This window comes from Hippocampus comes, unplaced genomic scaffold, assembly GCF_001891065.2.
Source record: "Hippocampus comes isolate QL1 unplaced genomic scaffold, H_comes_QL1_v1.1 scaffold275, whole genome shotgun sequence".
Lineage (NCBI taxonomy): Eukaryota > Metazoa > Chordata > Actinopteri > Syngnathiformes > Syngnathidae > Hippocampus > Hippocampus comes.
In genome coordinates this window covers 424,212-451,454 of record NW_017804971.1, presented here as the reverse complement: position 1 = coordinate 451,454, position 27,243 = coordinate 424,212, and the positions used below count along the sequence as shown (strand labels likewise).

General features: G+C 41.4%; 1 protein-coding gene across 7 annotated transcripts in view; it reads right to left on the bottom strand.

Moving 5' to 3' along the window:
• The window catches only part of esrrga (estrogen-related receptor gamma a), a 119,235-nt gene that overhangs the window by 42,584 nt on the left and 49,408 nt on the right, over window positions 1-27,243 (bottom strand). For 4 of the 7 annotated variants that reach the window (XM_019890777.1, XM_019890751.1, XM_019890769.1 and 1 more), the window contains exons 2-4: window positions 23,732-23,890; window positions 8,991-9,415; window positions 905-1,033 (exon numbers count right to left, since the gene is read on the bottom strand). In XM_019890777.1, coding sequence (XP_019746336.1) covers window positions 905-1,033; window positions 8,991-9,415; window positions 23,732-23,889 — 712 coding nt within the window. In that variant the 5' untranslated portion in view covers window position 23,890. Of the gene's footprint in view, window positions 1-904; window positions 1,034-8,990; window positions 9,416-22,572; window positions 22,662-23,731; window positions 23,891-27,243 lie in introns of those variants that run through there. The other 3 variants (XM_019890760.1, XM_019890742.1, XM_019890786.1) reach the window with 2 other exon arrangements.

The following is a 27,243-nucleotide window of genomic DNA, read 5'->3' as shown; positions in this document are numbered from 1 at the left end:
GTGGAAAGGTCAGAGGTGGGAAGACCAAAGGCAGAGAAAGAGTTAGAGGTACCAGGGGAGTGTGAAGAGGAGAAATGAGTGTATTTAATCAAAGCGGTGCGAGAGCAGTCATATCAGTTGTTCGTTTTCAGCACTGCTGGAGCAACTAATGTTACCTCATTCAGACATAACATACATGTCGTATGCATGCTGGTGTATGTGTGTGTAGAAAGTGAGTGCCATGCATGAAGACAGACAAAGTCTGTGTAACAAGTGAATGAAAGCAAGCTAATTTGTACAAATAGTCAGGCAATGTCTTTTTTTTTTAAAGTGTTATTTCGTTTGTTGTTGAATTACTTGAAAATAGTGGGAGGCCAAGCACCCCAAGCTTTTGAACAAATCTGAATTCGACTTTTTAAGGAAAATGTGGTTCTAAAAAACTGAACAAAAATCCAGAGGCCAAAATCACCCCCTTCACACTCCCCGTTGCCTCGAAAACTGTAGCTTAAAGAATGTTTTGCACTTTTTCTGCTTTTCACAGAAAATGTGTGAAATTGACAAGAGGGATTTTTGGCGCAGAAAGTGATACTCATGCATAAATTTGTAGTTTTAAGTGTTAGAACAATAATTGTATGATGTCACTACTGACGATGCTGAAATGTTACTTCAAACTTGACCTGCTTCGTATTTTAAACTTCTATGACCATGAAGAACTAATTCTATTGCCATCCACAAGTCTATAAACAAATTGAAGACGGAAAAAGAAGCAAAATGAACACATTTGATCAGATTCTCCAACTAAATCCTTGCCGCCTTTGGTTGATTGGGCGGGCTTGTTTTGTATTTGAACGCAACCTCACTCGTCATTACTGCGACTGCAATGTTGTGTTCGCTCATAGCTAACGGAGAAAGATTAGGAAGAGACCTTTTCCCTTACCCTCCCTCAGCATGCCCACAGTCAGACACTTCATGAAGCGGCAGGCCTGGCATGACTTGCGTCTCCTCTTGGTGATTTCACACTCGTTGGTGGCTGGACAGCTATATTCGATGTTGCCTGAGGAGGGGGAAAAGCATAAGGGAGACAGTTATATTCTGGAAATGTAGTTTCCTATTTGGACAAGCTGAAAGAGACAAAGAGAAGAAAAATAAGTTTGTACGAGATTGAGCATCCATTTGATGCAAGCAGCGATGTCTTAAGAACCAATTCTGATGACTGCTTCTTTACAGGGCTGGTATTTTGTGGAACATAATTGAAAATGTACATTAACTTGGGGAGAAGTGTATTCTGCTGAAGTACGTTGTATAGGTGTACACCTCACACGCGTGTAGGTGCAGGTGCCTCAGACAGGTTGCGTGACCAACTGCAGACCACTCACTAGCAGTGGCTCACAGCTGAGGATAAGAATCTTAGCTGATCTAAGTCCGTTAAGTGAAAAACCGTGGCTCTCGAAAAAAAAAAAAAAAAAAACATCAGAGAGACCCAAGAGGCTAATACAATACATAGGTAGCATGCTTGATCACCAAAATCGCCCATCCCAATTTATATCTGGCTTGTCCTCACTACAGACAGCTGGAGCCTGTCTTAGTTGAATTTGGGTGCGGGATACATTCCTTTATGTCCAAATAACTGGCGTGTCACACTGCTATGATGTAAACTAACCACATACTCAAAAACATTTGTATTTTTCTACTTATATTCACCTTCATGTGTCAATTTCTCTTCTTTACCATCCTCTAAATTCAAGAGATTTCTTTCTTCCGTTACTTGTCTCGTACCTGTTAGATCGTGATTTACAGCTCCCTTTCAAACGTTTTGTACCCATTTTCAGGTGACGTTAGGCCAGATATGTATTTTAGAGAGACCAGTAACAAAAGTGATTTGTAAAGCATAAAAAAAGAAAAAAGGAAAAAAAAACCCGGATTGTTCTCGTTCCTCCAGAAGTACATTGCTCCAGAAGCCGAGTAAGCTCAAGTGTCTCCCAGTGAAAGAGAATAAATAGTGATTACTATCGACTGCTGCTGTGGGGAGGATGTTTTCTCATTACTCTGTTGATTAAGGGGGCTAGTTAGCTTGGGAAAAGGCTAAATGCGCAAACTGGTCTTAATGGCTAACAAGACCCTCGTTAATTGGCCATGTTAGTGAAAGTAACTGGCTAAACATGCTAAACACCGGGGAAACCTAATAGACGCCGTTAATGGAACAGGGTAGCTCGCAATGCGGAAGATACTGGTGGAGCACATTAATTCAGCAATTACTTAGCGCTAAGGCTAGATGTGCTAATGACACCAAACCTTAGGCCGTAATGGGCCTCGTTAGTGCACACAAGCTAGCTAAATGAATAAGTGTGCTAAAGAGACACTTAGGCAGGTGATTTGCAGCACCTGGACTCAAAACTGGTTTTCATGAAGGACGCTTCATAGTAAACATATTATGTCGGCTTGAAGGACTATGAAATGTGAATAGCGAGCAGGCTGGATGCTCTTTGTATGCTACGACATCCTTCATGGAGAGAGGTTAAAATGTACGAACAAGAACAGCAGGATGTAATAGCTCCACAGGAGCGTGCGTGTCTTTAGTTCTGCCTAGACGCCTGTTCTTGGACACTGAAGCTGGGCTTATAGAACCCAATGATTCTTCTCGGAGGCTTCTTTGTATAACGTGCAGACTGTCGGTGTCCGTGAGGGGGGATATATGAGGGCTTCAAATCCCCTGCAATCTCCTTTGAGGCGTGTGTGTGTGTGTCCACGTGCTGCATGACAATTGACCACCAGTGTGGAGTCGGTTTAACATGACTGCTCTTTTGAATCGACAAAGTGTGCGATATACAGTAGGCGATGAATTGAGCTATTATTGTGGAGTGATGCACATGCTTTCCAACCTTTGATACATTTGATTGATAATTCTATTGGCATTACATAAATAGGATGTCAGCAAAAATACATTTAAAAAAAAAGCTTGTCAAAAAATACTGACTGTATTTTCTAGACTACAAACTGCTATTTTTTTCCCCCTCACTCTTTGAAAAATGTGATGCAGTTAATTTACGGATTTATACGAACGGCATTCATTCCGCCAATACATTGAAAGATCGTCTCGTCACATCTGACCAATGGATTTGCCGAACATGTCACAGCGGACTGTCTGAGGTCGCGCTCAAACTGTATCTTCATATGAGTCATGGTTTACATGGCGCCTTGTATTCCAATTAGAATGAAACTGAATGACCAAACCAAATGAATATGCTGTTTACATCCGACGTGGTCTATTCCAATGTGCCGTTTACATGCCTCGCTGCATTAATTGGAACAGATGTTTTACAGCCGTCTGGCGAACAGATCGAGGTAAACATCATGTGATTCATCAAGATGGAGTTTTTTGGTTTTTTTTAATTCGACGCAATACAGAGAAGTGGACTAAAATAAGTTCTCCCATCGCAGATGAGCGCTGGCAGGACTCTGCCATTTTCAAGTACGTAAACAACTATGGACGCAGCGATCAATTACTTTTCTGTAAGGCTACTTTGTAACTAGCTATCGTCTGCTTTATGTGATTAAAAAAAAGAGAAAAAAGTTTACTGGTGTTGAGGATAATTAAAAGTTTAAAAAGATCCATCTGCGTGACACATTTCTTTGCAAATATTCCGTGTTATAACTTTGTATTACTTTTTATGGCTAAATTTAGCTGTTGGGCCTTTAAATCGGGATCTAAGTCATCCAGAAATTACAGTAACCGAGTCTAAGTAGGAATATGAATTGAAAAAAAAATATGAGTGAACTCAAAATTTCAAGGCAGCAAACTTCAATACAACTTTAAATTGGGCAATTAAAAAAAAAAAACATTTTAACTTTTGCTAATGTGAAAATTAGCCTTCCCACCTTTTCAACAAAGAAATATGAGTCCACAGAACTAACTGCCCCTTGTATTGTCCCCCAACTTAAAGCTATACGTAAAAACAACTCAGCAAATTGTTTTGGAGCAAACAACTTGCTTGCTTTGTTGTGCTAGCTAACATTGTTGGCATCAATTTTAATAATCTATGTTTTAAAGATGTTCCAACATGAGTAACTGTTTTATCCCCCCCAAAAATACAAGTTGTGTTATTTACAGTGTGGAGATTGCTATTGTATTTTATCAAATAGTGGCCATACCAGAATTAGTTACTGGGTGTGTCATTCACTGATAACAAATGGAAAACTTCATCATAAAGATGCCTCTCTTGGGAAGAGTGATATCAATATGCAGGCACTCGTCTTTGCAACCTGGACTTTGAAGAGTTTGGACGTTTCTAACGTCATCTATCCAGGCATGTAAACAAGCATAGATGATTCAAAGTGAGGGCTCTGCCTGGACAGGTACTGGTACTAAGATGGTAACCTCATTGTTTGACGTGATATTTCCTTTGGAAGAAATCACAACATTGTAGGCCTCTTGAATAGACTTAAAGTAGTGAGTGCCGGTAGTGTTGTTTGCATCTTGAGCACACACTCAAGTTACCAATCCAACTGTTTGCATCTCATCTACACCTTTTAGGATTTGATATATATTTACAATTCTGTCTTTCACTGCCACTTTGTCTGAGCGAAAACCATCTTTGGTTTTCTACCTCTGACACTGTGGCTCTCATCTCATTTCATCCCGTCATTCCACAGCCACACTCGTCTTTATGTATCCCCCTCTCTCAATAAGGGGGTGATATATGCACGTTGTCAGGTGTTGCTGGACTGACGCCACAGAAACAGCAGCTGCCACAGCCACTTCCCCCCATGCTGCGATGCGCACACAAACACACACACACATAACGTACAAAACGCAAACTCTACACATCTTCACGCCTGGCCACCATCCTCCATCATTTCCATTCCAAAAATCCCCTTACACAGGTATTGTCCCTTCCAAAGCTTCTTCACCTTCTCTTCTTCCTTCACTCTTTGGCTTATTTTCCACTCCACAGTCTCCTCCCTGTCCAGCTGGAGGTGCTTTTTTGGTGATTACCTGCGGTTTTATTGGCTAATGGCTTGAAACATACCAATATGGCTGCCACTGCCCATCTGAGCCCGGCCCCGCTTCCAGCCAAGCCGCACAACTTCGATACACACAACCCATGCATAAACACAGGCACGTATGCACACCGGTATTACTAATATGTACACAAGCCAATGTGCACAGACACTGTGTGGAAAAGTTTGGCTTGCATGCTGGCCAATGATAATGTCATGACCCATTTGCTCCAGAAGGTCAAAAACATGACGCAAGCCAAACATATGAACTGTAATGATATCTAAATCTCCATAAAATGGTATAAACAAGTTGGAAAAAGAATTGGTTCGCATTGATATGAATTGAAACACCATGCATTTCTTCCAGCCCCGTGCCCACAAATGTTTTTAATTAGGGAAAAAACATCATTGTATTGTAAAATAGAATGTAAAAACACCATAAAATAAATGTAACATAGCAAACGTTTTTTATTTCCGCTTGGCCATTTACCACACGGATAGTTCAGTGCGAGCGACGTCTCCATGCTCATTGTCAGTGTTATCATTTTGCTGTGAAAGCGTTATGTAAAGATGAGTTGAGTTGCAGAAACGGATTGAAAGTTGATTGGCGACCTTTTTTTTTTTTTTTTTAATCACTTCAATCAAGCGGTGACAAATCTGAAGCTGGCTTGAAATAAAAATTTGGGATTGCTACACACACTCAAAATATTAACATAGTGACAGCTCATAACTTCAAAAAGTAGTAAAGTCAAGGTACTGTTGTTTCCAAAACATTAGAAACTCCTGTCATTATGCTGCATTTTCTGAACTTTTTTTCTAAATTTATTTAAATACTGTAAATGAAGTGTCCATATGTGAACCTTTCGTGACAGTGGCCCTATAGTACTCACGTACTGTGACCTCCAGCCTGCGTGACCTGCAGTATATAGCTACAGCAAAGGAAGGCTGGGGATTACAAGTGGAGTGAAAATGATGGAACAAGAGTGAGGCGGACACACAAGGTCACACTGCCAAATAAGCTCGGCATCATATCTAGACAGTGGCGGTGCGCTTGTGTTTAATCTGTAAGCGAGTCCTCACCTATTGAACTTTTAACAAGCTCTCCAAATGAAATGGGCCACGTGGACAGTTTGGACAGGGCAGCAATCGCGAATGAATTACGGGTCAAAGCAACACACGGCGTGATTACAAGGTCATGTGTATACGGGTGCGTGTGAGGTGTGTGTGACAGTCTATTTAAGTGGGAGTTTGTGCGTTTATCTCGACATATGTGCGGCCCAATCTCTTTGTCGGGCAGGGACCGTGGCCTGGTCTCATCCCATAATAAACACATACAGGTCATCTGCTGGTAGTGAGCATCTCGTGGATATAAGACCTTCATCCCCCTGCGTCTTGGCCCCCCTCTTTTGGGCCCTCTCTCTTGGGTTTTACTGGGAAAGCTGCTTATCAGAAGCAAAAGAAAGCAGCGACGGATACGTGGATGGATGGAATGGTAGATAGATGAATCCTGTCTGATATGACTGACTGACTGACTCAATAGATCAATGACGGCATGACCGCTGGCTGACTGCTTGGAAGCAGAGTTTTCCTGTAGCAAGATGACTGACATGCGTACTGACCTGACTGACGGGCCTATTAGTCTTCACTAACTTGAGCTAATCTGGTTGGTAATCGACATTCACCAGCGACCGCATTGGACAACCTAATAAAATTGAACGAATAAATGAATGTGGACTTTACTAAGGTGTTTTTGTTTTTTTTTAATTAACACTGCCAGAGAGACTGTTCTTTGCATCCACTGGGAAAACCAAAGTACATTGGATTTCGTATTTTTGGTGAACAAAACAGTTTCATTTTAACCTGTTCAAATTTGCTGTAGTGTTTATTTGCCAGTACACTTCTATCTCCACATATTGTAGATAAATATCATGAATTATTAAAAAGCATAATTGTAGGTAATTTGAGCAAATGTATTTGTTTTATTGCTATTTCAGGAATATGTATCAAACCGGAAGCCCTTTACATTTTCAGAAAGGTTTCTGAGCCCTATAAAGTATAAACAATTGGAGGATGCTCCAGTTTGCAATGTTGCACTAGAGAAATGGTCTACACCAGAGGTCACCAACATTTTTGAGAGTGAGAGCTACTTCCTGTGTCCTGATTGTGTGAAGGGCTACCACATTGATACACGTCTGAAATAACATTTGTACAATTACATTTAATAATATTAGAATGTTTTTTTTTTAATACTTAATGATTTTAATTTTCAGGCTCTGATCATCTTAAAGATGTCTCACAATACTGCCAGTGTTTGCATTTTTAAATCATAATTTCCACTAGCAAATGACAATCCTTGCACTGGCAGGCTATTGGTGTGGTCCTCACGGGCTACCTTTTGCCCGCGGGCACCACGTTGGTGACCCCTGCTCTATACCTTTGTTCTCGTAGACCTCAAGAAAAACACCAGCCAATTGTTCGGAGAGTGAATTCATTTTTGAAATTGTAAATATTTTTATGTCTTCCACTTGACAATACTGCACTCCTTTCTGAAATAGCTGAATAACTTGCAGCAGGTATCCCATTTCCTGTTAATGTGTGGTTACCTTTCCACAATAAAAACTTAGGGCCATTTGAACATTATGTCATAAAAGTGACCATTAAAAAAAAAAAAAAGATCAATGGTCCATTTATGATGTATAGTTGTGTTTTAGTGCTCAGAGATAAGTGTAACTGAGAGGACAATAGCGTGGTCCAAATACGTGCGAACCCACTTGAAGATTTAACAAGAGTGGCACAAAGGATTAGCGAACCTAATTCCCGCTACTCCGCTCATCATGTGGATTATTGCTCATCCCCTCTCTCCTCTCCTCCTAACCTGAACTCTTCGCCCCTAGACATGACCTGTGACCATGGTGTGACTCGATATGATCACCGAGATACCAGGCGGATTGCCAACACTGTTGGTGTCAAGCGTTTGGAGGTTAGCTCTGTCAATGCAAATAGATCGTGGAAATTGCTTTTTGCTCTTAAAATGACAGGTCATGGTTGAGGGTGCACCTGAGGGTGTGCCTGGATCCAAGCATGAAGCTGGATTGGTACTCGTATTAGGGTGTGTCGACACATGCGTCTTGGAAAAATAAATAATAGTAGAGGGAGAAACATGAACGCTAGATTCAAATATGCCTAAAATAACAGAGCTGAAACAAATGCATATGCTACATATCCAGGATGTGCATTATGTGTGATTTCGTAAAAAATGCCAGTGTTTACAAATCAATATACATGATCAGCGCATGTTAAAGTGAATGTATTTTACAATTACATTTGTAACTTCAAGATTGAATATTTAAAAGCAATTCTATATCTTTTGTAACTCCATTTGTATTGTCAGAGCACAGTCTTTTAAAAAGATTCACTTGGACCAAATTTAAAGTCACCTAAACTGTGGATTTCTAATTAAGTCCTCAGCATTTTTCACAAGACTTCAATTCAAGACTATGACAGTTTCATCGTCCATTTCTTCTTTGGCTATTTTACTTATTTACATATTTATGAGTGAGTCAGCATGCAAGTTAAGCGCCGAATGTTTTATTCTTACAGTAGCCCTCTTCTATTCTACATTCACACAAGTTTAAAAAGTTAGATGTCGCAGCCACGCTAATCTGCAGAACATTGCTTCAATGATTTACTAAAAGTGCTAGCTTATTTTTACACTTGTATGACAGAATGCTTACATGTTACTTAAAAATTGCTTGGGAAAGTATAGTTTGTCAACGTTTCCAATAAAATTTTGTTATAGATTGGTAATAAAAAAAAAAAAAAGGGGACTGAGAATGGTTTCTTGAGGGACAGCAGTATAACATCCAAGCACTACTGATACACAAGGCATTGAACCTCAAACCATTTCAGCACCAACCTCACTTTGACATTAAGTGCATCTAATCTAAATGGCAGAAATGCAAGCAGACAAGAGATAAATTGCTCACAGATAAAGAGGGAAAATGGGAACCAACCTTGAATGGTGCGTTTGAAGAAGGCCTTGCAGGCCTCACATGATGCCACACCATAGTGGTAGCCAGAAGCAATGTCCCCGCACACCAGACACAACCTCTTGGGCATGGAATTCAACATGTACTCGCACTTTATCTGGGAATCTTCCCCAATCGTTGATGAACAGTCCTCGTAGCGCTTTGATCCGGGGCCGCCGGCGGGACCCAAGGGCCCCGCGCCGGAGCCATAGAGACTCGGGGAGTCTAAACCGTTGGGGTGGCCGTTCATGGTGGACGAATAGGAGCCTGATGCGTCACTGGAACCGCCGGGGGAGTGGTGGTTTAGACTGTCGGTCAGGGATGCGGGGCTAGATGGCTCAGTCTTTATATACGAGGACGGACAGTTGGACTCTAGGTGGCGCTCCTTACTGGACATTCTGCAGAGAAGCCTGAGGGAGGAAAGCAAAACCATAACAAGACGATGAATATATTAGATAATATATGAATATTGTTGCCGTGAATGTACTTTAGCTATGTAGTAGTCCCCAGTTTCATCAATAAAAGTTGCCTCCTAAACAACAACCACGTACTGAGAAGTAAATACAAGTGAGTCGTGTTCTGATTCAGTGTTGTTTTCTGTTGTCTCTCTTCGTTCTGACTGATATGTTCAGAATCAGAACTTCTGAGGACAAATATTGGGCTACATGGACATTACAACAACTAGAAGTGAAAAACGGAGCGTAACAGGGAGCCAATCTTTGCCGCTATTCTTGATGTAGCACACTTTTGTGTAAGAGAAAAACATCCTTCTCCAAATTGTTCCCACCCAGTTAGAAGAAGCATAGACTTGTCCGAAATGTCTTGGTCAGATGAACAATTAAGATTCAAAGGGGCCGAAGACCAATCCCGGAATTGATTCATTAATTGATTCCAGGTCGTGTCTCTCTGCTTATGTATGCTTCCTCACAAGCTACAAAGCTCTTAAAAATCCATCCATCGTGAGGCTTTTTTTCCCCCTCTTTCATTTGACAAAGAGAATATCGGTGGTAGAAAAAAATATATATAATAAATAAAAAAAGGACAACAGGGAACCACCAGGGGCAGCCTGTGTAGGACAGAGCAGCAGGGAGGCTCAGACATTCACATGCACACAGCCAGCACATGAGCATGCTTGGGGCCGGTCGCTCATCCGTCACGCGCCAGTCAATAGGCGCTTGTTCAACATGAAGGTAATCAGTAAGCAGCCTCTTTGCTGCTCCATCATCACAAAGACAGCCAAACGCACACACACTCAACCACGCTTACAAATACACACTGGTGGCTGAAGAATTTAGGAGCTGCACAGAATAGTTGACAAAACAACAATAACATTTCCTTTCAGGATCAAATTGTTTCTCCCTGTTTCTCCCAAATCTTCTTTTACAGACTCCCAAAGGAGAGTGTTGTTAATGCCAATTGTAATTAACAACTATCTTCATGCTGTCGATATTTCCTCTTCCTATTCTTTGTCCACTTGACTATCTTTCTGCCTGTCTCCCTATCACCTTCTATTCACCGCCATCTATCTCTTTCTCTTGGTCTTTGCATTGCCGCGCTCTTTCTCTCACTCTGCCACTAAAACTCACCCTCCTTTCCCTTCTCTCTCTCTCGTCATTGTTAAAAGCAGAATGCACAAAAGGGGTTTTTAATTAAGGCAGGACGCTGCTCAACGAGGGGCTTCTAAAGTCCAGTCGGCCTGTAAAAGATCCCCGTTCTACTGGGACCCATAAAACACAGACAGTGTCTTGACGAAGAATGGCCTGCTTGGGCGAAGGAAGGCTCGAGTGGGGGTTGGGGACAGGGAATGGATATAGACAAGGAAAACAGGTAGGCTGACTGACAACCAAAGAGGGAGATAGACATTATCAGGAAAGAAAATTGGAATTTAATTGGAATGACACTAGCATGTTATCGATTGAAGGTAGAACAAGTATGGTGGTTAACAAGGGATTTTTGATACCACTTTTTCTCACACCGATACCATGATGAGTAATTCACTCTTGAATACTGATACCAAGTACTGATACCACTAGTACTTTGATACATACGTTTAAAAAAAAAAAAGACCGCTAATTTCAAAGATAGACTGATATATCCCACGAGAACATTTTTCTGTAAGTTGCATCTAATTAAGGTCAATTCATTTTCGATTATCTTTTTTTTCATACGTTTGTAAAATACAATGCAATGGCCAGAAAAAGTGCCAATCAAAATATGTGGTTGTACATCTTCATGCGCACCTGTCAGACATGTATGCCTTTAGTTCCTGATTGTAAAATGGCCACAAGAGGGCAGAGAGTGCTGATTTCAGCTGCCGTGAGTACCAACAAATTCCTTTAGTCTGGGCATCAGTCCGATACCACTACCCGGTATTGGTACTCTCCCATCCTTACAGTTAGCCTTTACACAGGAACAATGACAAAGTAATGCTACTCAATGGATGGCCACATCCTGACAATATGTAAATAATTTTGCCTACATACAAAGGGAATTCTCCTCTCCTCCAACCCTGTTGTGTTGAAAGCTATTGTCGCTGTTAAAAAAAAAAAAACAAAAACGTGACGTGATTACTTTGTTGTGGAATGCGGTGTCACTGTTATCGCTCTATTGCTACAATTTTGCAGGATCTCTGTGCATAAGAGACAGAAAATGGATCCCGGGTATTGATGCAGATTTTATGCACTCAAGTGTGTTCTGCTCCCTTAATTCCAACAGAAAATAACGTCTACACTGAGTGATAAAGGTGTGCAATCAAGGCGGCTACAGAATGGTAAGGCGTGTCTTAAAAGACTAAAAGACAGATTTTAACCATCCACTATTTCTTCCTCTGCCCAAGTCCTTCTAATTCAGCGTGTCCATTAATGGAAGCTTTGTGCTATCCAGCAATGCTAATAAATCCATTTATCTGATGCTCAGGCAGGCCTTTGGTTAAGGATGAAGGAAAAAGTTTCTGGATCCAAATCAAGACAGGGAAGAGGACATATAGTGTGTATATACAGGCAGGGGAAGGTATTAGAATGGGTGGCAGAAATGAATGATGGGATGGTGATGGATCATTCTGATTCATACGCTGAAGGGAATGAAAACACAGTGATGACAGAAAAAAAGGCAGCAGAGCCATTTAAGCAGATGACGTGATGGCGATGATTTAATCTCACTCTTTATGCACTTTTGTGTCCCTCCCTTTCCGACGTCAATCTCTCCGAGTGCCATTAAGTGAAAGAGTTTAAGTGCCAAAAGATCCCATTTTTTCTCTTTTTCTCCTTTCTCGCACCTTTCTCTTCCCTCGCACCTTTTCTCCCTGCTTATAAATGAAAAATAATGGCCCTGCAAGGGGGAGGAATCAAAAAAGAATGGGAGGACATGCGAGGAGGTGGAGAAGTGGAGGAAAGAAGATTAAGAAATCAGTCAGTGCACTGTGCCGAGCGAGAGGTTGAATGCATTTATGTATGTATGTTATCAGTATAATTATGTCGCTATGTAGCGGCGGCTCGCTGCTGAAAGAGCAATCTTATTGTGCCTGTGTGCTCCCCGGATGAGCGTTGAAAGTGGAGGAAAGGCTTGGCGCTCATCTCTCCTTTATGTTTTTAAGTGTTGAAAAAGATTTATATAAAGAGGGGAGGTCTGGAGAGGTGCGCTCAAAGACGCAAGTTGAGCCTTACGAGGCGATGCCAGTATGTATCCTTGTTTTGCTTGTGTCGTTTCAAGAGTTTAGTTTCGTTTTACATCGAATTAACACATTATCGCGACACTCACTGATCATCAAATGATCTCCAATATAAAAACACGTATGCAAAATATGTTGCCTTGATATTTATAGTTTAGATTGACTCTCAATGTGTTCAATGAGAGTTTGGTCGTCATTTAACCATACATTTAAGTTTTTGGGAATGCAGCAGAGAGCCTGGAGAAGCATGCTAAATTAAAGCGCGCCTGAGATGAGAGTCGACCCCAGAACCTCAAAACTGTACGGCAAATCTGCCAACCACTATCATATTACATGATATCTACAGAAAATGCCATGAGTTTGTTTAAGTCCACCTTGCTGGATTCACAAAGATGATGCTGTGAATGTGAAATAATTAGTTATGGTGTCCCACAGGGACCTGTCATTGGACCACTCCTGTTCAAAATCTTACCTTTCTCATTAAGTAACAATAAGCTAATTTTCTTTGTCATGGAAACTTCTTATCAATGCCAGCTAATCTGCTATCCAAACTTCAGGTGGACAAATACATATATTTTGACGATGAAAATAAAAAGCCAAACTGTTGCTGTGCAGTAGAACACCACGAGTTTTGCATTTTTTTTCCCTCCATGTTTGTTAGCAGTTATATATGCATTTAGATGATTAATAATGCTTTTCTTTGGTGTACCTGAAAAACAAACATGACACATTACCATAATATTAATATTTTAATTGGAGTTTTCAGTGCTGTAAAACTGTGTTGCTCACAGTTTATTGGCTTGTATAGGTGAAAGTGTGGAACAACATATTACCAGCAGTTCTCTTGATGACACGATGAACTTTTATGCAACCAACGACAACCACAATAATAAAGACATTGTTAACTAAATACCTCTCCGACTTTGTCAATCATGAAAAAAACCTCCAGTCTTGGGGTGAGGAACTTCCTTCCTGGACCATTTAACTAAGTTTATTTTAAATGGGGAGTGACAGATTGGATCCATTTTCGGTTGTGCCTTACGTCTAGCTAAGTGTTGCACAACTCCTAAGTGTTGTGTGGAAATCAAATATTGAGGAGGTCAATTTACCTGTCCCTTAGTGTGAGACAGTGCATCCACACACACCAACACACACATCAAAAAGAGGTCAAGATTACTGCCTTGCCTTTTCTCCATCCCTGCTCAATCCCTGTTATTTTCTCTTTCTTGCCTTTGCTCTTGTCTGTATATTATCCTTCTCTTCTTGAGGGACTAGCGAGTAACAGAGAGAACAGAGCAATGTTTGGAGAGGAGAAAAGAAGCGGAAGAAGGAGGGAACCTGTGTTTTGTCTTAGTGTTGTGAGTGAAGGTGGTCCAGCATGCCATGACAAGCTGTCATTAGAGTGGCAGCCTGATGCAGCGGCCTGACAACTGGCTGAGGCAAACATACAATCATCGTATTAGAGCCACTCTGCCTCACTCTGTCTCCGTGCTTTTTCGGCGCAAACTGTTCTATTATGTGAAGTCTGTGGACTGCTGCCTCCAAAGTGAGATGGAAAACAACTCCAAACTGTTTTCAACCCACCTAAAGAAACAGAAAAGAAAATCCCCTGGAGCAAATCAGAGACCTTCACTGTAAGATCATCTTGAGAGCAAATTGCATTTCCTTCAGAAATTGTGTGCGAATTGTCTGAGAATTGTAGAAGTTGTGCTGGAGCACCAAAGAAGGAAAAAAAATGTCCAAAAATATAATGTCTTGACAGTGAGTAGTGTAGGAGCTTACACCAAAACACCATATACCACACGTCTTCGCCTTGGGAAAATCCATTTACTGTAGTTTAATGGTCACAAATAATACAAAAGTCCATAGACAGGGTAACGAATAGCAACCGTGTTGTGGTGTTTTAACCTTTTTTAAGTACTGTAATAGATATTTGAGCACAAATGGTGGCGCAACACGTGGACAGACAATACAACAGTGCTCACGGGTATTAATTACCCACTGTGAAAAACAACTACTATTACTGAAACTTACTTGGGCTGAAACGAGATCCAAATAGCACAATATTCAAGATATGAACCTCAGGCTATGCTTACTATCACAACAGTGTGGGGTTGTTGACGATATATATATATATATATATATATATATATATATATATATATATATATATATATATATATATATATATATATATATATATATATATATACATATATATATATTTAAAAAAAAATCATCATTCAATACAAAAACTCAGATTATTGTTAAAAAAGGTTTTGCTAGTGACCATTGCCACACGTTGTGCTCGCAAAGTGTGTGGTAACATGAATCGTTCCGACTAGAATTGACAAGGGAATCGCAAAAACAGCAAAGGGAGTATAGTCATTTCTCATCATTCAAATAAGAGCAAATACCGGAAATAGTGTTCATCTCACAACATCCACAAAAAAACTTTCAACAGTACAAATGTGAAGGGAACGGGAGCCCAAAAGCCTTTGTTTAAACAATAACGGTAAGTCAATGAAAGCCATTTGTAGGAAAACGCATTTAACAAACATAAGTCGAAAATCCAATCTATACGAAGAAGAAGAGGAGGAGGCGTGGAGGGGAGGAGGGGGAGGAGCGAGGGAAAGCAAAAGAGGCTGAAGAAAGCATTAGAGGAAGAGACGGTAGAAGTGCTGACAATGTCGCCACCGCAGGCTGGCTAATACCTTTCCATCACACCGAGCATTGTGCTCACCATGCTGATAAGAACACACAGTCCAATAAGCAAAAAAAAAAGTTGTCACAATTCTATCTGTACGATACTAGCAATGCTTTGGAATGGAAAGAAAGATGGGAAAATACATTGAATTAAAGAATGGACAAAGGAGAGAAGTCAAAGAAAGTCCTTTTATATTTCCATAGTCAAATGAATAAAATGATTTCATCAATAAGCTGAATTGCCTTTTCGAGGGCTTGTGTTGCAGGGTTGCCGAACTGCTTGTCAGCTGGTTAGCTCAATCTGTGTGAGGGTGCCTGCATGCAAAACACCACACGGACTGCACATGCTGGTGGTTCACAGGGAAATGTATTCTGTACAGGATATCTATTTGAAAAGTGTCTCAGCCTGTCATTGGATCAGCCCTGTTGTTTCAGTTATGCTTGCTTGTACATATAGTTCAGCTGATGGCGCAAACTAGTAAAAAAGTAAATTGGTGGTTAAACCGGTGGTACTTAAGAAGAGTTGTCACTGGATGAAAATTAAATTCAAGAGAACTGTAAATTCAGAAATTCCAGAGCTCAAACTAGAAAAGGTGCAAATGAATTGCAAGAGTCTAGAAGTGGGGACAACTTGAACCATTCCAACTTCACAAAGATGTAATGCAAAGACAACCATTTACCCATCCTTCCATCCAACCATGCAGCCTATACCAGCTGACTTTGGGCAAGAGGTGGGGTAGACCCTGGACAAGTCACCAGCCAATGACAGAGGAGCAAATGCAAATCGTACATTAAGAGAACAAAACATGCAAATATGTATCTGTATTTACAGGTAATGCAAAACCATATATGGAAATTGGTGCGCTGAAATGTACTCTTAGTATGATGTCATTTGGTCAAAAAAGTGAAAAATACAGATTATGGACTGCATATGCTCTAAAGTGTGATATTTCCTACTTTGCAGCGGTATTAAATGCAGCATTAGTCCATCCCCCCAAAAAATGGGGGCCCCAACCTTTTGCTGGTGTGTTAGCTTCTGTTTATTTGTAGTCACATTGTGTAGATGATTATAGTTGTTACACCGGATAAAAGTGGATAGAGGAAAATAAAATCCAACAGCGAGAGTTGATTCAAAGCATTTTCTCTCCTACTGAGCCCTCATTCTATCATCTTTTGGGCCTTTTCTTGGCATTTCGACATCTCGCACAAACACACTCTTTCCACCACACATCAAACACACACACACCAGGGAACAGATCAATTGTTACAGTGTTAGGCATGCAGGAAACCTGTAATTCTCTTCATTGGTTGCAAAGTAAACCCCTGATTACATACAATCAATCCCATAATGGCGAACACGCTTTCTGCCCTCTGGGCTGTCGGACAGTAAAACCAGCACGTGTAACGTTATATTCCGGAGTGATGAATATCTATCTTTACAGGTATTGTACATTCAAAAGAACATATTGAAAAGAGTCATTTTGAAAGTGATTCTGTGTTCATGTGCATTTTGAGGTTAACAAGAGAATACACAAGAAACAGGTGGCACTGTAAGCCCTTTTTTTAAAACCAATTTAGTACAAAGTAAGAAAGTTATTTCCAGAAAAGGCAGGACAGCATCGGTGCTGAATCCTACACATGGAGGACTAAAACGATTGTTAAGAATCCTTTTTATTGTGTGGGAGTGGTTGAGTAATTGTCTTGAAGCAATTAGGCAGTGGAGTGCATTACTTGACTTCAACCAGCAGAGGCGCTGTTGATGCAGTGTTAGACTGTTAATCGCCATGTGGTGCTCTGCCACCCAAAAAATCTGCCTCCTGTTAAGTGAGGCGCGACCCATGTAATATAATTAGCGATTTCTCAAAATTACGATTGTAAAAATACATGTGCATGTAATAGATTTTTTGCATATTATTATTATGATCATTGAAATTATCCTCAATATCCCACTTGAATATAAAGCAATAAATTACAAAAATGTTAACGGGAAAAAAAAAATCATGAGCACATAGGGGCAAAAATTCGAATACACCCAGATGAGGTTAAAATGCAAACATGTTTGTAACAATCCAGTGTTCCTGTGTATGACCCCCCCCACCCTGAAAAGTCACAAGAACACAACACAATTGTATATACAGACACACACACACACACACACACACACACACACACACACACACACACACACACACACACGTAGATGCCACGCAGTGCATTGTGATGAGGGCTAAGACTTACAAGAGGCCCACTGGTGAGGCTATTAGGATGCATCCTGGGGTTTGTAAAGTTTACACACCCACATTCTCCACAAGTGAATGGATGAGCAGCCAGGGGTGTGCGCACACACGCAGGGCAAGCTCAGGCAAACGCTATTGATTAGGAATTATGAGCTTTCCAAACAGCGGCTGGCGACTGAGGAATTTTGAGTCCGTCGTCACACGGTGCAGATGTTCAAACCGATCCCACTGCAAGGGGCTTTCTTCTACATTGGAAATGGAAACATTCCCCTTCCTAGTGTGTGAGTGTCATAAAAGATGAGCTGGATTTGACAGTGTGTGTGTCAACACATGAGCAGGGAGAGCTTGTTTGGGGTTCAAACGCTGTCAGATGAGAATCGTAATGATTTAGGTCATTTTCTGGTGAGCACTAGCTGATAAATGTGTTGCTGTCTACTGCTATCTTTGTCACCATGTACCCCATCCTCGCTCTCTTCTCCCTTTGCCCCCACCTCACCCCTCAGCTTTTCCTCGCAAAGCCCTCCTTCTGTCTTTTTTATCAGCTGGGTGTCATTGTGTTCATGAGGGTAGTTGTCCACTGGAAGAACACGGCCGAAAACCTCAAAAAGAGGAGAAATGAACACATGCACCGACGATCCACAATATTAGGTACACTGACACAATCTTAATTCAGCAAAATATCAGAAACAGCTGCCTGTGTGATACAGCGTGCCACTTCATAACCATTTAAATAATAGATACTGGGAGACCAACAGTGCGGCAACACATGTCGAAAGACGATACAGCAATACTCACGGGTATATATTCTTTATCCTCTGTGAAAAAAGAAACAGCTATTATGATTGCAGTTGGCTGAATCCCAAAAAGAAGTGCTTATTTACTCATCTGGGTCTGTATGACTGCATTATACTGCCCTGCATGTTAAAGGCAGGGACACAAGAAGGAGCAGCATGGTGGATTGAATGAATTGAATTGAAGCATTAAATTATGAAACACCAACTGTTTAACTCTTTACATTCTTTTTAATATGGGCTATTTTGCTATCATTTCATAAAGTACAATATGATCGAGTGCTATTTTCGCAACCCAAAATACTTTGTCGGGTTGTTTGGAAAGCCGGGAATGGTTTCATGACATTTCCATTCGTTTCAACTGGGAGATGATTTGTGATACAAGTGCTTGGACTTACGAGCACAGTCATGAAATGTACTCAACTTGTGCCCCCACCACCCCCCCACCCCCCCAAAAAATCTAATTGAGGTAAATGAGTAATGACTTGATCCGAGGAAATGCACATGCAAATAAGGATGGAAATTGGCTGGTGCATTTAGAAAAGAAAGGTCAGAAATCAAGGTTAGTGTTCGTCTCGTGTGAGTGTGTGTGTGCATGTGTACGTGTGCGAGTATGCGTGTATTCAAAGCGTTATCATCAAGTATTTGCGGTGCAAGAGCCTTTCCCCACACACTTCCCGTGACATTTCTCTTCCCGCTCCGTCACACTTGGACAAGATAGAGAGCTGGGCAACCGATGAAATTGCACAGAAGTATAATAAAAATAAGCACTTTAAAAAAAACAAAATATGCCGAATCGGATTAAAAGCACATTTTTTTTATTAAGCAGATGGTGAAAGAGGATTTCCAGTCTCATAAATATGACAGGGCTTTCAAATGTGACACGGGAGGGAGCGGGAGGGCAGGATGTGGAGAAGCGACAAGGAGGAAATGTGGAGGGAAACGGGGGAGAGAGAGAGAGAGAGAGAGAGAGAGAGAGAGAGAGAAAGAGAGAGAGAGAGAGAGAGAGAGGGCCCGTAAAAGCGAAGAGCGGAGTGTGCGCAGTAAAACGGGAGTACATTTGAGGGAATGAGAAGCGGGCCGAGTGCAGAAGAGGATAAGTAGAAATGGAGGCAAGGAGACACAAGTGAGCTGAATTCTTTAAGCAGATCAGATTGGAGGAAATTGGGCTGTCACGACAGGATTGTCATGATTTACACCTATCCATCACAGTCAGGGACGACCGGAGGAACGATGGGCAATAAGGCACACCGGCCCAAAAACTCAAAAATGCTCCCTAAATATTCTCTCTTCCCCTCCATCTACCCATTTTCTATACTAATTGTCATCATTAGGGTGGCGGGTGAGCTATCCGAGGTAATACCCGAGACTTGGCAACCATTCATGCCGCTAGAGAATTGAGGAAATATGGGAGGAATCGGGGGTACCTTGAGGAAATTAGCACAAGCATAAACGCCACACCACGGACGGGATTTGAACACGGAACCATTTGAGTGTGATGCTCACGGGCTTCACCACCATAGCATCCCGGTTACCATTTCTGATGCTTTCTCATCAATAAGAATAGTACCCAAAGAATGTGATGAAAATCGGACAAAGGTTCCAAGTTTAGGGGGGAGAGCTTCGGTGCCATTGAGCAAGGCACAAAATCACGAAAAGTGCTCTGGTTCATGTAATTTGTGTTTTTGTTTGTTTGGATTAGGTTCACTTTAGTTTCAGTCCAGTTTTCTTGTGCTCCTTGTCATATGTATTCTCTTGTTACACTTTTGTCTCCATCTGAAAAGACATTTCTCTGTGAGTGTTGTCTGACTCCCGATTGACAAAATTCACACGTGCAGCATTTCACGACAAAGGGTTACGGTTTGCTGTTGATCTCAATTAGGATTCTTAAGTCTGTGCTCTAGTCATGACAATTCTAGATCTTAATATTACCAATTAATCGGAACAGATGTGTTCATGGAGGTGAAGAACGAGAAAGAAAAATGTTCACCAGGAACCAACATCCAGTATATTTGGCCGCAGCACATTTTATGATGATGGTCAAATTCTGCTGACATTTCTCCTCCTCTCTGCCCCTGATCTTGCTGCTTCTACCTCCCTTGTACCCTCACCTCCTCTCCCCTCCCTCCCTCCTCTCACTCTGGCCCATGCACCTTCGAGCTTGGTGTCCGGACCATCTGTTAAGGAATCTAATTCACATCCACTCATAATCAGGTTTGTTGGAGGGCCCACTGCCTGTGCCACTGTCTACTGCATCTGTTCTTACTCTCCACTGTTTTGCAGGGAGGAATATGCATTGACATGTGACCTCCACTATGTATGTTTGTTTCTGTTTAAGTGTGTGTGCGTGTGTGTGTGTGTGTGTGTGTGTGTGTGTGTGTGTGTGTGTGTGTGTGTCTGTTTGTATGTGTGTGCGAGCAGAGGTGAAGGGGGTGGAAGTTAATGAGAGGTGAGTGTCTGAAAGTCTGTCTCTCTCTTTCTCCCTCTCGCTCTCTCTCTGCTCCGCCAGTAATCCTCTTCTATAAATCTGCAATCCAATCAGCGTTGTCCACACACACACACACGCACACACACACACACACACACACACACACACACATACATATATACACATTTTTACACACACACTACATTTATGTGTGTGTGTGTACACACACACTCTCATGCGCACATGCATGCTCGCGGAGCTGTTGTGTGGCCCAGCTGTGTGTTAAGGCAATCTGCTTTATCATTATGATTACATTGGACTCAGTTTACGGCAAGTCAATGTGTGTATCAGTTATGTGTGTGTGTGTGTCCGTGTGCGCGCGTGTGTGTGCACGCGCCAGTGGCGCGTGGCTGGCTGACATTAATCACATTCCCATGGTTTGATGGCCTAAATAAAAAAGGGGAATAAAATTGCTGTCGTCCACTGAAAACAGCAGAATTCCAAATGCAAATTAAACATATCCCCCGAATTAACTTTCAACTTTATGGCACCATCTGAAAATGTGTTAAAATAGCGGAAAATATGTAATCCAACAAAATAACAACTAATTAAATGTGGAAGTATCGAAACATTTTTTTCTTTATATATTAAATGATTTGGTGTTTGATTTTATTTATTTTTTTTCTCAAAGCTTGACAACATGAATTGTAACGCACTTTCTCGTGGAATCACAGTCTGCAATTTTAAGGTTTTTGAACTATTTTGGAACCGTTTGCAATGTCGAACCTTGCATGCTGCAATTACAGTGTGCATGTGTGTGCTGTAAACAGTGTAAATAAATCCCATCAACACAGTCGGCGGTCGCACAACCTGACATGAGTGCTCATGCGATCTGATGCTGGCCTTCTGCTCAAGTGTGAATGTGGAAAATGATCACGTTGATTTTTAATCAATTATTTTCTTTTTGATAGCACCCAGGATAAGCACAGAAGAATTCAATATAAAAAATAAATACATAATTCACTTAATCTGCGGTTCAGAGTCCCAATACTGTGTTTCTAATCATTTGGTTGTCTTATTTTGCAACACATAAGGGGCAAAACATTAGAAACGGCTCTTGCAGTTGTAAACCACTCTGATGGTGTCTATCAGAATTTTCCAAATCTTGCGTTGGATATCATTTGATTGTATCTGATGAAGTGACGTGTGTCAAATATAGTTTGACTCCAACATTTTTCAAATTTAATACAGTGTCTCTGGCCAAGGTAATGGCACCCCCCCCCCACACACACACACACAAAGGGTGCTTGTTGTGCTCCCCTCCATGATTGGCTGAGAGACTGCGTGAGAAAGGCTCGCCAGACCTCTAATTGGCTTGACCCAGACTAACCCTGAAATCCTATTGGCCTAAGACTTCCAGTCTACACACAAACACACACACACACACACACACACACACACACACACATGCATGTGCGCGCGCTGACGCACACTTAAAACCGAAGTGCTTTGCAAGTTTCAGCCCGACAATACAGTCCTTGATCGATAGCATGGCAACAGGTGGTGAAATAAATTCAGCGATCATTCACAATTCCAGCCCATCAGGTCAAATAGGTTTTGGGTCGACGCATATAGCAACGAAGACAACAAGCTGCAATTACGTGTACTACATGTATGCATAAATCCCACAACACAATCAAACCATAGAGTGCTAATGAGGAGCAAATCGCATACTTACAATGACAATATGGCGTCTCTGTGGCTTTGCCGCACAAACTCAGAATGATTAAAAGACTGAACAAGAGAGAAACGTCAGGCAGCGAGAGAGGACAAGGAATGCGCTCGCTGTGTTTAGACATGAAACAAGTGGCGTATTTACAGTTGTGCTTCTAAATACGGAAGCCCACAGTTTCATTTTGCTTGGTAGGAGTGAGTTAAAGTTTGTTTCAAGGCTTATTTGTATTATTGATTTGTCCTTGAGCTTGAAAATGAAACCAGTTGTGGGGAAGATGTCCCACATAGAATGTAAAAATATACAATTTCAAGAGTAATGATGAGAAGAATGAAGCAGTGTTCAGTAGTTTCCTCTCGACTTTCGCTGAGCATGACATCCGACACTATGGAGGATTACATTGTACGTCACTAGGGCCTTCAATACATTTGTTTGTTTTTCTTTTGTTGTCATGACCAACTAAGAATGCAGACATCCACCAGGGCCGAACCAAAGAGAGCAAGATACTTCCTGGTTTAGCGAGAATGGTGAAGAGATGGGTGGTACCATTCTGATTCTGGCGAGTAGATTGTTCCACAAACAAGGGGAAATTAATTGCTGAACCTTCACCTTCAAACACCAAAATTGTAATGTTTTCTTTCTAGATTTTTTGGGGGCCAGACTAACTTGTGGCTGCTTCACCTCACAATGTCCTGAGCATCTGACAGTTCCTTGTCAATTAGACTGTTATTGTGCTGAAGCCACCTTACAACTCACTGAAATTGGCTCCGTATGATTGCACCACGCAACCAAGCCCCACCCCCTCAGTCCCAAGCTCAATGGGCTCATCATGAGGATCCGTTTTGAAGAAATGGACAACATCAAGATGGCTATGATGACAGAGCTGCGGGGGGTCCAGGAAAAGGATTCGAAAAGGGCATGAAGATTTGGCGGAAATGCTGGCTAATTGCATTCGGCTCCAAGGAGATTGTGTCAAAGGGGAAAAGTCCTAATTTGGATTTTAAAAAAATCAGTCCTGGAACATTTCCATTTCTGTCCTTCCATGTACTGATTTATTATGCCAAAATGACTACGATGGAAAATGTCACTGAAACAACAATGCGATGGTGGCCTATGATGTCTTGCAAAAGGACCGAAATGAAGACGGTCCTATCACGGGTGTTACCTTGGGTTGTAGAGGGCATGTGGGTCTCTCATGTGGTTGGCCTCGAGGGGCTCGTAGCTCTGGTGCATCCTCCAGGCGCCAGCGCCGCATTTACCGTACGTCGACTTGGAGCTGTCGTCAGTGCTGCTGTTCACTAGTGGGCCCTTCGATAAGTTCATTCTGGAAGACAGCAGTGGCCTTTTTGATTTGGGATTATTTTTTTTTTCCAAAAAGATGCCGATCTTTTTAACTGACAAGCAAGTACATCAAATCATGGCAGCCTAATCGCATAGTTACATAGTCATATTTAACTCATTGTCACTATCATTAAAAAAAATGTGTTTGCGATAAATGTTATTCTTTCCTCTTGGTAATCTTGAGAGTTAAAAAAAAAAACCTAAGGCAATTATGCTTTTATGCTAACTATTTGGTTCAGCAATAAACAACATTAAAACATTTGACAATTTCAGTATGTAAGGCATGAATTAGATGGTAACTAAACAGACAAACGGAAGTCAAATTTTATTCATGACATATTCATGCATGCATGATCTTACACAGTAACTATGCATACATGCCGAAAATATTTCATTTTGAGGAGCTAAACATGGATGTATAGTGAACAACCACACAATGACCATTTAAACATGCGGCTTTGGTGTCTAAATGTTTCAATATGTGCTCTTGTCAACCAGGCTGCCTGGTTGAGGCTGTTCTCGCTGTGAATAAGGCCATCTGACGGAGGGACTAAAAAGCAAAAAGCCCTGGAGGGCGACGCACGATGTGTGAAATCAAAGGCAGTGCAGTGTCAGGGGAGAGGTTATCGCCGGAATGATAAGGTCATTGCAGTCAATGCAATCAAAATTCTCCTTTGCTAAAAACTTAATTGATTATAACAGACGGGCCACAAAAAAAGGGACTTTTGCTGACGTGAAAGCAAATTGTGCCACTGTCATGACGCTAAATAAGGTAACTGAAATACACAAGAAAAACATGATTATTTGGGTGTGTTACAATACAGTTAGACACCACTGTTAAATACAATGATCAATATTGTTAAAATCTCATGAATCCTATTAGCTACTGTCGGTGAAGCTAATATTGTGAACTGTAACTACAGAGCAAGTAGGTGACGACCAAACCAACCCAGAAGTCACCCGTGACGCCTTTGCCCCTCCCTCCATGTAGAGAGTGAAAGGTGGAGGGTGGGGTTGTGTAATTTGTTGGTTTTAGTTCCACTCGGGTGAATAGGACCAATCGATATCTTGCTGCTCAGCACTCTTATTGGCTTTGCTTGCCGTGTCACAATGCTATATAGACAGAAAACACTTCATAGTATTTGTTTGTTTGTTTTTTTCCCACTTGATATTGTCCTGGCTGTCATCACCAACAGAGGCATTTCCACTATGATGCTAGTTTGAATCCCATTACTTCCTCTATATGGCATAGTTAACAATTTCCTTATTGAAATGTTGTTGATATATATTTGATCAGAAATTGTATTTCTTCATTCCCACACATTTTGGACAGAAAGCAGTCTGACAAAATGATGTACAGCATACAGTATCTTTTGGGTGGAGCTTTGATTTATTTTAATTCATTCCGCATTTAAAACAATCAAACCAAAAAGACACGAATTCCTCTTGTAATTTAATGTAAACATTGTTAATGGAAACTGTTACTCTGCTCATCCGATTGCAGCCTAGACTACACTGCGCATACGTGTGTGTGTGTGTGTGTGTGTGTGTGTGTGTGTGTGTGTGTGTGTGTGTGTGTTTGTGTGTGTGGCTCAGTGAGTCGCTCATGTGTTGCTGGCCCATCTGTGAATAGAATGACCATGTCAGTGTGTGTGTGTGTGTGTGTGTGTGTGTGTGTGTGTGTGTTTGTGGGTGACATGCAGATGTAGTGATTGATGAGACAGTTGCCATTCTTACTAATGCAAAAGGCACCTACCCCTGAAGGAAACAAATGCCAACTCACACACAGACTGCACCCTAATTACCCTGCTTGGCAGTGTGATGTCATCACAACACGCATCAAACAATGTAACTGCAGAAAATCCAAATTGTAGTATTTTATTCTGATTACGGCTGGCTCTCACTCTGAATATACGCTTGGTCAGATTAACTGTGAATTCCATTCATTAGAAAATGGCCAGGGGGAATGATTTAACAGCTGAATTGATCAGCTGAAACCCAGGAACAGGAACAACAGTGACCTCGTCCCACACCTCTGGTGATAACTGACAAGTTCCTATTCTGCCTTTTAAATGTCTAGAGGCCGTCAGAACATATTGCATAGCAAATTGAAATAACAGCCTCGAATGCTGTTCTGCGTGTTACGGCCGTGTGTGTGGGTGTGAGGGAGTTAATGCAAAACAGTCCCACACCTCTGGTGATAACTGACAAGTTCCTATTCTGCCTTTTAAATGTATAGAGGCCGTCGGAACATATTGCAAAGCAAATTGAAATAACAGCGTCGAATGCTGTTCTGCGTGTTATGGCCATGTGTGTGTGTGTGTGTGTGTGTGAGGGAGTTCATGCAAAAAACAAAAGCACCGCATTGAGTGGAAAACTGACGTAAAAACTTAATTGACTGCATGCACGCTATTAAGACCACATAAGATTCTCATCCAAATTGTTTTGCGTGTGTATTTTAGAGAAGGGTGTGTTTTTAGGGAGTTCATACAAACGGAAAACTGACGTAAAAACTTAATTGACTGCATGCAGGCTATTAAAACCACATAAGATTCTCGTCCAAATTGTTTTGCGTGTGTATTTTAGAGTAGATTGTGTTTTAGGGAGTTCATACAAAGTTCAGTAGTCAGAGATCAAGGGTTAGGCTTACTCGAAAAAGGCTTGTTTTTATTAATGAGTTTTATGAAAATAATATTCCTCAAATGATTTTGAAAAGAGCGCTAGAGGAACCTGTGCTTTCAGGAGTTCACTTGAAAAAAACTCCTTCATGCCAATAGTTCGGCAAGTGTACATTTGAGGGAGATCATAAAAGTTGAAAACTCTTGGGCAACACGAAAAAAAACCATTTGTATTTAAAAATGAAGTGCAAATGATGTGCCCTGACGCTTATCCCGGGAATGCAGCATTCATGCCATGTTCGCGGCGTGGACTGTTCTGAAAGTGCGTCACTGCAGTGGTTCATGCATACGCTCTTGCTAATGTTACTGGAAAATGACACTGATGCAAACAAATAAATGCTAAAAACATTTTGTACAGTTTGTAATTAAATTATTATGCAGGATAATCACAAAGCTTCACAAAACCATGGCGAAAGGTGTGTGATGTTGGTTTCGTGTCAGCATCAGGGCAGATGGGGCTCAGTGTGTGTGTGTGTGTGTGTGTGTGTGTGTGTGTTGAGTGAGCGGATGGACTTGTGTGTAGACGTTAGCGTTAGCGACGGGAGCTGTTAGCGGGGCAGGCGGCAGATGGGCTGTCGTTCTTAATAGGGACTGAGCGGGTGCCGGAAGGTGACAGCTACGCACGGGAGGGGCCCGCGGGATGGGGGGGGGGGGGGGG